Raw genomic sequence first — 11,971 nt, 5'->3', positions numbered from 1 at the left:
GGGAAAGCAGAGGGGCGGAGCCACCCGGAGGACGGGGCGGGGCGGGGGTGGAGCGTGATGGGTGAGTGTTGCTGCGATTGGTCCTGGCGGTAGCATGCCCACGGCCGACTTGCTTTTATTTCGAGGGCTTACGCAGGAGCAGCGGGTGCGCGTCTTTTGGCTTAGCTCACGGCTTCTTTGCTCGCTTCCAAGACCCCACGCATATTCTAGTTCTCATACTGCGCTGGTGATGCTCAGTCCGGCCTCTGATGTTAAGGTGTTCTTGAATTAGGGCGCCTCACTCCACATCCCTTGCGCCAATTTATCCAGTTTCGTGGCTTTACATATGAAGGTAACTCCCAAATACGTGATTCCCGTCTGGAAGTCTCCCTGAGATCCAGACTGACAACCGATTGCCTGGTATCTCCATTTGGATATCCACAAGGCATTGCAAACTTAAATGAGCCCAAACTGACTCTTGATCCGTCCGCCCCCACACCTCAACACTACGGTCTCTCTCACCATCTCAGTAAATAACACTTCGATTCTTCCGTTGTCCAATCCATCAGCAAATCCTGTTGTCGCTCAAATACATCTTGAACGAACGCACTTCTCCATTCCTACTGCTACTACTTAGCCCAAACTACCATCTCACCGGGACTGTAACAGCCTTTTAACCCAACTCCCTGCTTGGTCTTGTCCTCCTTCAGTCTGTTCTTCAGTCGGTTGCCCAAGTGTCAAGTTTTAAAGTATGTAGTTAAGACAGTCAGTACTACATCCCCAGCACTCCATATAATAGCACCAATGAGTATTCTCAAAAATTAAACCCATGCTTTGTTTCCTGGCTCATGGAACAGAATCTAAACTAACTACAGCCTAGAAAGCCATTCTTAATCCAGTCCCTGCTACATCACTAAATTCACCTCATCGCTCTCCTTCTGTTGGCATTTCCAGCTACACTTACTTTCAGCCTCTCGGACATGTCAAGCCCTTCCCATCATTGAGCCACCACTCATGCTGTTGCCTTTTTCCTGGAGTGCTCTTCCTTCAGTGTGCTCATTTTCAGTCTGTCTCAACCCAAATGTCACCTCAGAGAAGCCTCCCTGTTATCTTACTACCTCTGAACCAGGAATTAAGTCTGTACTTGGCTGCTCACCGTTTCCCACACTAAAAAGGAACTTTGTCTTACTCTCCACCATTATCTTCAGCACACAGTAGGCACCCAATAAATATTGGTGGATTAAATACTGCTGAATGAAGAATCCCTTGAAGTAGGAATTTAATCCCCACTTCATAGATGAGTACACTGGGATAGAACGACATGACTTAGTCAAGAACATAAGCTATTGAGTAGCAAAGACAGTAACTGAACACTGGCCACTTAATAGGCTTTCTGCCCTACAGTGGTCTACCTCATGCTCAGAGAGAGCTAAATACCAGAGGCAGTCAGGACTGTAGAATAGCCCTAAATATAGAGTCCTGTGGAGGAGTTGGGGGCGGGGCACAGGGATCATGAATCACATGCACAGAGAAGCAATCACGTCCTGAGACTACCCAGGTCTTCTCCCCACTTCAGTGCTTTGACAGAATGACCTCTGCCATTCACTAGCCACACAATCACAAAACTTTGCTGAGTCCTTGCTTGTTATCTGTATAATGCAAGTATCGTCTACCTAGTGTAGTGTCAGAATATGTAAAAGATAAAATGTCTGACACAGACTTGAATGATCAATAACTGTCTCTATTATCCTTAACCTGAAAATTGTCTTGTAATTGCCCCTTCCCTTATGTTGGAAGATCAGTAGCTCATGCCACCACATCTCCACTTCCTGGCAAACAGGGTTGAATAAATACATCCAAGTAAATATAAAAATGCCTTTACCCAGGGTATCTGGGTGCCTCAGTTGGCTAAGCATCTGCCTTCAGCTCAGGTCATGATCCCAGGGTCCACGGTTTGAGCCCAGTGTTAGGCTCCCTCCTCTTCCTTTGCACAACCAGCCACTCCCATCCCCCTCAAGTTGTGTGCTCATTCATTCTCTCAAAATCTTAAAAAAAAATGCTTTTATCTGAACACTTCGATTCAAAGACTGTTAAACACAAAGAATTATCTGTATTATTCATCTTTCCAACAGATAATTCAGTGCCTATCACATGCAGTGCCTACCACATGCAGCACTTCGGTAAAAAAGACAAAATCCCAACCTCATCAAGCTTCCATTCTAGTCATAGAATGTGAGTTATCAGCACTTACAGGGTGTGTATATGTGTGTGTGTGAAAGCTAACAGGCAGTATCTTAAGCAATGTTTTAGAATTCAAATTTATCAGTATAACACAGAAGTCTATGATTTTAAAGACCACCTAGCCAATCTTCATTTTGTAACTCAGGTTTGTCGGTTGTGACTTTATAATTACCCCGCTAATTATATATGATAGCTAATCTGATACTCTGTTTTAAAGATTCATAGGACAAATAGGTTTCAAGATAAAATTGTATGCATACTACTGGAATAAATACAATGTGATTTATTTATAAATGAGAACAAATTAACAATGAATACTATTTCAAGTTAAAAAGGTGACACTATATTCAATACAGAATACACAACCTTTTATTTTTCTTCAAATTTGGAGTTTTTTAATTATACAAAGATGAGAAGTCAAGGTCTGTAACCTAAAAATATTTACTTATTAAAACTATATTAATACTTTCATAAACTATACAAAAAAGATAATGAGACAAACATGTACATTTATAGAAGAACTGCATGTCAGTCATGCCAGATCCCTGGGAAGGGAATTCCCAGCACAACCTCATTCGTCTGTGAGGACACAGAGCAATCCCTGTTCAGGCACACACATTCAATTCCTTATTCAGCATGGTCAGCACTCTACTTCTTGATGGTTTCCCTCTGTTACGAATGTGCATGTCCAGTTGTCTGCTTCTTAGAGCAGACATTTACCTAAAAGAAAGTGTTATAACAATCAGTTACTAGTTATTAATTTGGGTTTGCACCAAAAAATCCAACAATCCCATTTTTTGGAACTGTTTTTCAAAAGACACTTTGATAATAAAATACAATAAATTTTTCAAGGGTTAAGATATAATTATTTTTCCACATAAGATGTCTGAATAGTAACAAAATATTGGATAAGTTCTGTTTTCTTAAAAAAACTTTCCCTAAGAGGATATTTCAAAATGAAATCTCTGCAGAGTAATTTCAAATATTAAGTTACCTTCCTCATCCACCAGCCATTGGAGGAGGACTAGGGCCACGCAGATGATTAATTCGACCCATTCTTCTGGGAGGGTTGCCTGGTGGCCTAATAAAAGAAAATTTAATTTCTGCTGTTTAGTAGACATCAAGCGATTCCTTCCAAACACTCGAACAGACTATTTAAAATAGGAACTGCCAATTAGGTCAGGAGTTGAGAACATTCAAATACAGGGACCCAACACTTAATGCACATGAGAAAAGTGAGTCAAGCAAGGAATTGTGATGATCTGAACAGTCCTGAAACCCAGCTCCCTGGAAATGTAAGCCCAACTTCATGCCGCTTCATCTTCTCTGGTTTTCTTTACCAGTGGGAATCCAGATTCTAAAGTAAAATCTCTAGATTTAAGGGTTGTCATCAGTTTTCATCCTCTAATTTGGACTTTTCCCATAGGATATTTGATACACATTTTAGCTTTGTCAAAGTGACTCTAATGATCAAATCAGAAGCAACTTGACTTAATTTATAGCAATGCATTAATTTTATGAAATAGAATTTAAACCTTTATTTCCATGAGCCTATGCCTATCCACCTATAATTTTAACTTAATTAAAATTACAGAGTGGTAAAAATATCTATTATCAATTTAAAAAGCTCTACCCTCTTCCATCATCGTATCTGGAATCAGAGGAACTTCCATAGCCTCTTCTCTTTTTCACATCTTGCTGAAGCAGAGTCTTGAAACTGAAATAAGGGGCAGAAAACAAAAATATCACTTCCATCATTATAAAATGTATCTCCATAGTTTCAGTTATGTGTGTGAGCAGTGACTAACGTAAACCAACTTAGTTCCAACCCCAAAATTTCTCAAAGCCACCTGGACAACAGCACGTAGCACGTGTGCCATGATGTGTGGAAGGAAGCCCCCATTCCTTGTCTTTCTTACATGCTAATAACTCTCCTTGACGGAGTCCAGGAGTGACTCTGAAACCAGAGCCATCCCCAACTTCCTTTCTCCACTTTACATCAGCTGTCAGGCCTCAGTGTCTGTTCCTACAGCACTGCACATTCATTTCCCCCACATTTCCCCTGTCAACAGTCGGTCCAATGTTACCCTGCTGAGGCTCCGCTGAGGGAGGAGCCTAGGGTGGTGTGCCAGAAGCACAGGGCTTCTGGGAAACCATCTGTATGGAATTTTCTTTACTTGTGGAAGGGGAAGAAGTTAAAACAATGTTTTTTTTTTTTTTTTTTTAAAGATTTTATTTTTTTATTTGACAGAGAGAGATCACAAGTAGGCAGAGAGGCAGGCAGAGAGAGAGAGGAGGAAGCAGGCTCCCTCTGGAGCAGAGAGCCTGATGCGGGACTCGATCCCAGGACCCTGAGATCATGACCTGAGCCGAAGGCAGTGGCTTAACCCACTGAGCCACCCAGGCGCCCCTAAAACAATGTTTTAAAAAAAAATAATAAGGAGTAGGTGAGATGTGCGAGACTTTAAGGAAGTTCTGTATTGGGTAACTTAATGCCCCTCTGTCCCACTGTATTTTTCTACAGAACGATCTCTTCCATTCCCCCCGCTTCTACTTGTGCTACATGCAGCCTTCAGATTAAATCACAGTGACAATTCAATTAAGTATAAAGATCGCAGTCTGCTATTCAAACCTCTCTGCCATCTTTCCTGTGTTTCCTCCATTTGGAGTAACTTGCTCTGATGTCCACCTCCCACAATCATGCCCAGCCCAACACCCATTATAATACGAATTAAAGTAGATGAAGGGGCAGTCTCCCACATCTTTGCATCCATGCAGCTCTCTGCCACGTGATGTTCAAATATATACATATATTCCAACTTAGCGTGAGTAAGACTTATTGGTAGGTGATGAATAATTTTCACAAAACAAATAGTGTGGGAAAGACCAAAAAATGCATTTAACTAAAAGTTGCTTGAAATTATGGTAAAGTTTAAATTTTTGGCTTCTGTGTCAATTCTAACAATTTAAAAAACAATTTTATTACTTGGGATATTTTGTATCAAGATCAAATACCCCTCCTTGGTTTATTGTATAATCTGGAGTAACAGCTGCACATACACACTAGAGCTTAAACAGCAGAGAGAAAGTGGGGCACTGTCATTTGGCATTAGAATGGGAAGGCCCGGCTCCATAGATGCAGACTGAAATGGTGACAACACCAAGGTTACGCCACAGTCAAGCTTCTAAACTATTATATTCATACTTGTTAGATGTATAAGTCAGCTTTACCACCACAAAAGTCTTCATTTTCCTTAGCAAAGCTAATAATTAAAAAATATATATTGTAATTAAAAACTGTTTTTGAAAAGCTCAGCTTAGGAACCTCAACATAACGTACCTAATGTACTTCTGTTAACTTAAATAACAGGGCTATTAAGAGCACTGTTAACACTTACAACAAAACCACGAACTCTGCTATTCCCCAGAAGAAATCTGTTATGAAAGATAATCTCCATGGGGACTGACTCCGGCTGTCCAATACTTGTCCTACAGACAAAAAAAAAGAAACTTCAGTTAGAACTATAAATCTCTGACACAAGATGTATTACCATTCTTAGGGAATTACCACTGAATTACCATTGCTTAGGGAATAGTAAGACTCAGTTTTCAACTTGTTCACTGTTCCAGATGGCCAACACAAGGAAAGGTTTGTTATCTGTGTGTCCTTCTAAAGAAGGGTTCAGGGAAGTAAATAAAGCTCTTTGATCTACGGGTCTTTTAATATGTCAAATGTTTTCCTATGTTCCTAATTTTGGTGAGCGGCAATTCACCAATTTTTTCCTCTTTCTAAATTATGGTAAAATACAAATTAAAAATTCCCATTTTAACCATTTTTAAGTGTATAGTTCTATGGTATTAAGTACATTCACACTGTTGCACAACCATCACCATCATCCATTTCCAGAACTTTCTGAATCTTCCCCTAACTGAAACTCACTCTCATTCAGCACTAACTCCCCTTTTCTCCCTTCCCCTACTTCCTGGCAACCACCCTTTTACTTTCTGTCTCTATGAATTTGACTGCTCTAGGAACCTCATGTGAGGAATCACATAATATTTTTACTTTGATGACAGGCTTATGTCTTCATGTCTCACCCATGTTACATTGCAGGTATGTCAAACTTATCTCCCCCCCCCTCCTTTAAGGCTGACTAATATTCCCATCATGTGTATATGCCGCGTTTTGTTATGCATACATCTGTTGATGGGACACTCGGGTTGCTTCCACCCATTGGCTATTGTGACAATGCTGGTATGAATGCCAGGGCATGAATCTGTTTATTCAAGTATTTTGAGGAAACAAATGAAATGAGTAAATATAAAAGAATATTCACACCACTTGAATGAGAAATTGTAAAATATTTCACAATGTGAAATGTGAAAACATTTTTCACCTGCAAAGTCTCTTTCCTGTATAAAAAAAGCTGTTTATACATACCCTTAAGATCTTTACAGTTATGGGGCACCTGGGTGGCTCAGTGGGATAAAGTCTCACCTTTGGCTCAGGTCATGATCTCAGGATCCTGGGATCAAGCCCCAAATCGGGTTCTCTGCTCAGCAGGGAGCCCGCTCCCGTGCGCCCCCCCACCCCCGCGCCTGTCTCTCTGCCTACTTGTGATCTCTGTCAAATAAATAAATAAAATCTTTAAAAAAAATCTTTACAGTTATGTTAAAACTTCCATAAATCAAAGAGTCTGGATATTCTAAGTACTGAAGAGAACTTGCCCTGTTCATTAAAATAGCCACAATTCTTCTGTAATTCCACTGTAATGGGATGCTGTTGATTCTAATTATGGATTCCATGTTTGTTTGTTTTTTAAGAGTTATTTATTTACTTTAGAGAAGGAGAAAGGAACAAGCAGACTCCCCACTAAGCGTGGAGCCTGACACGCTAAACCCAGGATCCTCAGATCATGACTTAAGCCAAAATCAAAACTTGGACGCCTAACTGACTGAGCCAGCCAGGTGCCCCTATGGACTCATTTTATCTTAAGCAAAAATGAGGATCTATTTTTCAAACCACTTTTAAATAGTGGAAGCTACAACATGAAAAGTTATAGCTCTAGAGTTTTAGCCTTGATATTAAGAGGTCAGAATATTTTGAAAGAACAGCTGTCAACCACCTCTCCTCTCCATTTTCTCAAGGGCTTCACCACACTGACATCCGCCCTCACAGTCAGGGTCTACAATTCCTCTTTGACTGCCTTACTTTCAAGGATCCATCTGGATCTGAGCTCTCAATGGAGCTACTGACAAAAAAGGGATCAACTTCAAGCCAGTGTGTGGGTGATACGCTCTGGTTCTGCCTCTTACTAGCTCTGCTTCATTGGCTGATATGATATTTTCCTGCTCTGAGAAAAGGTATTTCAAAGCTAGTCAACATTTAGGATTGCTGAAGAAAAAGTCATGTGATAGCAAGAGAAATGTTCTGTCACTGTGAAGTACTAATAAATTCAATCCTCCTAAGAGAGATCTAACCAGAACACAACAATTCTTTCTTTGGGACTCTAAAGAATCCTCTGCATGCACTTGCATTGTTCTATCTTGCTTTAGCACTTTTCCCTCCTAGCTTCTGAAGGCAGAAAGCTCCCCTCCCAATATCTGCAGAGGGAAATAAGTTGCTTGGATATAACTGGCATTTCTCAACTATAAAGGTGAGATAAAAGGCCTTAATAGAACCTTTATGTTATTTATGTGGATCCACTACTGAGTAAGGGACAGGTGAGGTCGGGAGAGGTAGGTAGCGAGCTACGGGATCAGGCTCACAAAAATCACAAAAAATGTGGAGGTGTGAGGGAAACAGAGATAAGGGAACCAACTTGACCACCCTGCCCTAGGTGTCAGAAGTGGGGTCTTGTTATAACAGCTACTTGTGACCAACAAAGAATTACCCGACCCTAAAAAGAAAGTAAGCCATTGAAGGTGTTATTACTAGTCCTTACTCTATGGTGCTATCAATAGAGATGTTAGAAGGATTTAAGTTCCCTGGTTAGCTTTCTATAAAAGAGCAGCCCGAAAACCCCTCAGTGGCAACCCTGTTGGGACCCCTCTCACTCCTGAAAGCTTTTTCTGTATCCCCATTTAATGAAACTCTTATCACTTTACTCATTCTCCTATGTCCACGATTCAATTTTCAACTGCGTGAGATACAAACCTCACTCTCCCACTTCACTATGACAATGCACGTACTACAAAAGACGTACTACAAAGAATGACTCCATAATGCATACATAGAAGCTGCCAGCCTTACCAATAAAGGATATAGCACAAAGTCTGCTAAAAAAAAAAAAAGTGCCCCAAATAAGATGAAACTCTGATGCTTTTGGGTAGAGTCCATCACCCCACTTGTTTCTGAGATTTTTAACTGGAGGAGGAGGCGGGAAGGCATATTTGAAGAGAAATGCAAAATGCACTCAGACAGAAGACTTCTTACTCGTCACCTGCATCCTCTCTGAAGATAAACAGATGATTCAAAGAGAACAAGGACCTAGCTCCACGGATCCTGCTTGCTAAGACTGCACCAAATATCACATGATTCCACCTGAGTCAACCAGGTGGCAGAGGGTTTTGGCATTGGTCTGACCCAGTCATATTGTGTCTTTCCTTTTCAAACACTTAACTATTATTAAGATTCATTTGTTTTGGGGTGCCTGGGTGGCTCAGTGGATTAAGCCTCTGCCTTTGGCTCAGGTCATCATCTTAGGGTCCTGAGATCGAGCCCCTGCATCGGGCTCTCTGCTCAGCGGGGAGCCTGCTTCCTCCTCTCTCTTTGCCTGCCTCTCTGCCTACTTGTGATCTCTCTCTGTCAAATAAATAAATAAAAATTTAAAAAAAAAAAGATTCATTTGTTTTGTTGAAAGGACGAGCTAGGAAGCGAGCGCACAGGGTAGGGACAAAGGGAGTGAGAATTCCAAGCCAACTCCCCGCTGAGCGCGGAGCCCCAGGCAGGGCAGATCCCACCCCCCTCAGTTCATAACAGGAGTCAAATCAAGTGTCCGATAACGCTCAACCGACTGAGCCACCCAGGCGACACTGTCTTTGTAGAATCGCAGAACGAAGTCACTCTCAGATTCTCTACTCCAGGAATAGTTACCTTTGTTCCTACAGGGGGCGGTGCTTCTTCCTGCGCCCCTCGGAATTAGGGCAGAGAAAAAAATTACGTGTATGACTAGCTACCTACTCCTGGGGGCGGGAGAGGGGGAAGGGAGGGCTATCCCACTTATTCAATTCTCCTTCTACATTATAAAGACCGTCTAGAAGGTAACAGCAAGGACGCGGACCGCAGTCACCTCTGCTCCAAAGCCGACTGAGCCATCCTTAACTACCTTCGTGCGGCCAGGCGACCTACTGCACCTAGCTGCGTCTCAGGATCTCCGCCCCTAAAATCGGGTAACCAAACAACGACCTGAGCAGGGCTGCTGCCCAGACGGAATGGGTTAATAGCGCGAAAGTTACCACAGCGCCCAGACACGGGCGCCACGCAGACAGACGGCGCTAGCCCTGCTGTCATTACTAGCTAAGGACGCGGGCGCCCGAGAGCAAAGAGCGCGTCAGCGACCAAGCTGGGCGAGGGCGCCGGGCAGCCGGCACCGTCGTCAGCACCGGGACCTCGCCCCCCGCCCCCGCCTCCGAGCTCAGAGACGCTCGACTGACGCGGCGCGGGGCCCAGCGACTTCGGGAAATAGGTACTGGGCCGACGGGCGAGGATGGAAGAAAACCGGGTCCGGCCTCCCAGGCCAGCGGCCGCCCCTCAAGACCCTGCAACTCACCATTCGAGATGTAAACCATCTTCGCCGCTTGTTGCCGGCTTCCGGAGCGACTGACGGGCTTGGCTCCTCTCGGCCTCGGTATCTCCCTCTGCGCCCCGCCCTTGAACGTCACAGTCCGTGGTTAAACCAACCAGCGATGGAGGAAGGAGGTGGACAGAACCCATTGGCTGCTGGGAGGAACACGCACACGACTGCCGGTTTTTGCGTCGTCACGCGGGCGACTTCCGGTCGAGCGAGGGCTGCGAGGCAGGTGACCGGAAGTGATGTTTGGGATTTAACCCGTAAGCGCGCGCTTACCTGCCTGCTTTGGGGAATGGAGCTGGAAGGGTTCCTCTTCCCCGCCCGTCGAGGAGAGACTGTTTTCTGGTTGCTTGCCGGACGTAGGGACGGGAAGGCGAAGCTGTACAGTGGCTTGAAGAAGTGCTGGCAGGAGGAAGTTCCTGAGAGTATTCCAGAAGTGTTGATATTTGAGGGCGTGGAGGGCAGTGCTCTTGGGCCCAGGCGGTGACCAAACCCGACGGAGCTTTAGTGTCCTGTTTTCGGAATACATAGACAGGCACCCGTTAGATGTGTTCATTATTTGTAAAACCAGTGTTTCTGCTCTCGGTTGGCCAGAAGCGAATGGGGTTCCCAGCTCCTGTGAAAATAAATCTGTAGCGCGAGACCATTCTCTTGTTCTTACTGGTGGCCACGTGGCAATCTCAGTCCTGTCTCAAGGCCTTTCTTTGTACTTGGCTGCCCTACCCCAAGTCATAATGGCTGTGACACCCCCCCCCCCAACCTTTCCCCCACTCCCAAGTCCCAAGTGCTCAAGCCACGTGTCAGCTCGAAAAGGTTACCCCCTCCGGATCATTACATTTTGTACTTAATAGTGTTGGTTAAGATTTTAAGTATGTCCTCAAGCCTAGAGCAAACATTTAATATTGACTTTTTGGGGAGCAATTACCCCCCTCCAAATTGTGTAATAGGACAATATCCTTTACTTTTTTTGAGACTATTTTTAAAAATATTTTTATTTATTCGACACAGAGAGAGAGCGAGCACAAGTAGGCAGAGCAGCAGGCAGAGGGAGAAGCACACTCCCCACTGAGCAGGGAGCCCTATGTGGCTCTTGATCTCAGGACTCTGGGATCATGACCTGAGCGGAAGGCAGCTGCTTAATCGACTGGGCCACCCAAATGTCCCTTCTTTTGAGACTTTTGCAGCACAATCATAAAGGATCATTTTTGCAAAAATAGTGGGGAAGGTCATTAATTGTACCAAGGACCGTTTTTTTGTTTTTGTTTTTGTTTTTTAAAGATTTTATTTATTTATTTGACAGAGATCGCAAGTAGGCAGAGAAGCAGGCAGAGAGAGAGGAGGAAGCAGGCTCCCTGCTGAGCAGAGAGCCCCATGTGGTGCTTGATCCCAGGACCCTGGGATCATGACCTGAACCGAAGGCAGAGGCTTTAACCCACTGAGCCACCCAGGCGCCTCCAAGGACATTTTTTAACCTGGACCATGTCCCCATCATCCCTGACCTGCTCTACTCTCCTTGCCTTCTAATTGAAATACCAGCTTCCACCTTTGACAGCCTTAACCAGTTTTTCAAACTGCAGCAGGAATGCTTTTTTTAAAAAATAAAAATCATCTCATGCCCTTGTACCTTTAAGACGCTAAGATTTAGTGATTTCCTATTGCTCTTAAAATGAAATCCAGTTTCTTTTCATGGCCTACAGGCTCATCACGACCTGTCCACTTGCTCACACTTTTCGCTGTACCTTCTGCCCCAGTCCTCACCTATATTGTGCTTTCCCAACGTTGGTCTTTTAGTTTCTGGAGCCACTTCCCCCCCCATGTTCTTTCATGCCTCCAAGACCTTGCATGCGCTTTTCCCTCCACCTGGAGTACTCTTCCCCTGGTTCCTCGCATTCCTCACAGATAGCTCCTTTTATCCTTTCGATCTCAGTGTATGTGTCACCATTTCTGAGTACCTTTTC

The 11,971-nt window shown here is 43.7% G+C and overlaps 1 protein-coding gene across 1 annotated transcript; it reads right to left on the bottom strand.

The window, feature by feature from the left end:
- Positions 1-2,488: 2,488 nt before the first annotated feature.
- SELENOK (selenoprotein K) lies at positions 2,489-10,226 on the bottom strand. The gene is made up of 5 exons (XM_082743633.1): positions 9,993-10,226; positions 5,619-5,709; positions 3,854-3,937; positions 3,215-3,301; positions 2,489-2,940 (listed from the first exon to the last, which is right to left on the bottom strand). The coding sequence occupies exons 1-4, from the start codon at positions 10,009-10,011 to the stop codon at positions 3,220-3,222; spliced, it is 276 nt and encodes a 91-aa protein (XP_082599759.1). The 5' UTR covers positions 10,012-10,226; the 3' UTR covers positions 2,489-2,940; positions 3,215-3,219.
- Between the last annotated feature and the right edge of the window lie 1,745 nt (positions 10,227-11,971).

Source organism: Mustela nivalis (genome assembly GCF_964662115.1).
Source record: "Mustela nivalis genome assembly, chromosome: 1".
Lineage (NCBI taxonomy): Eukaryota > Metazoa > Chordata > Mammalia > Carnivora > Mustelidae > Mustela > Mustela nivalis.
This window is presented reverse-complemented; position numbering and strand designations above follow the sequence as displayed.

Excerpts from the sequence above, each read along its gene's own strand:
- SELENOK (XM_082743633.1), bottom strand. Across the intron at positions 3,938-5,618 it reads GCAGAGTTCGTGGTTTTGTT|TTTCAAGACTCTGCTTCAGC; the intron begins GTAAGTGTTAAC and ends CCCTTATTTCAG. Across the intron at positions 3,302-3,853 it reads AGATACGATGATGGAAGAGG|GCCACCAGGCAACCCTCCCA; the intron begins GTAGAGCTTTTT and ends TTCTTTTATTAG.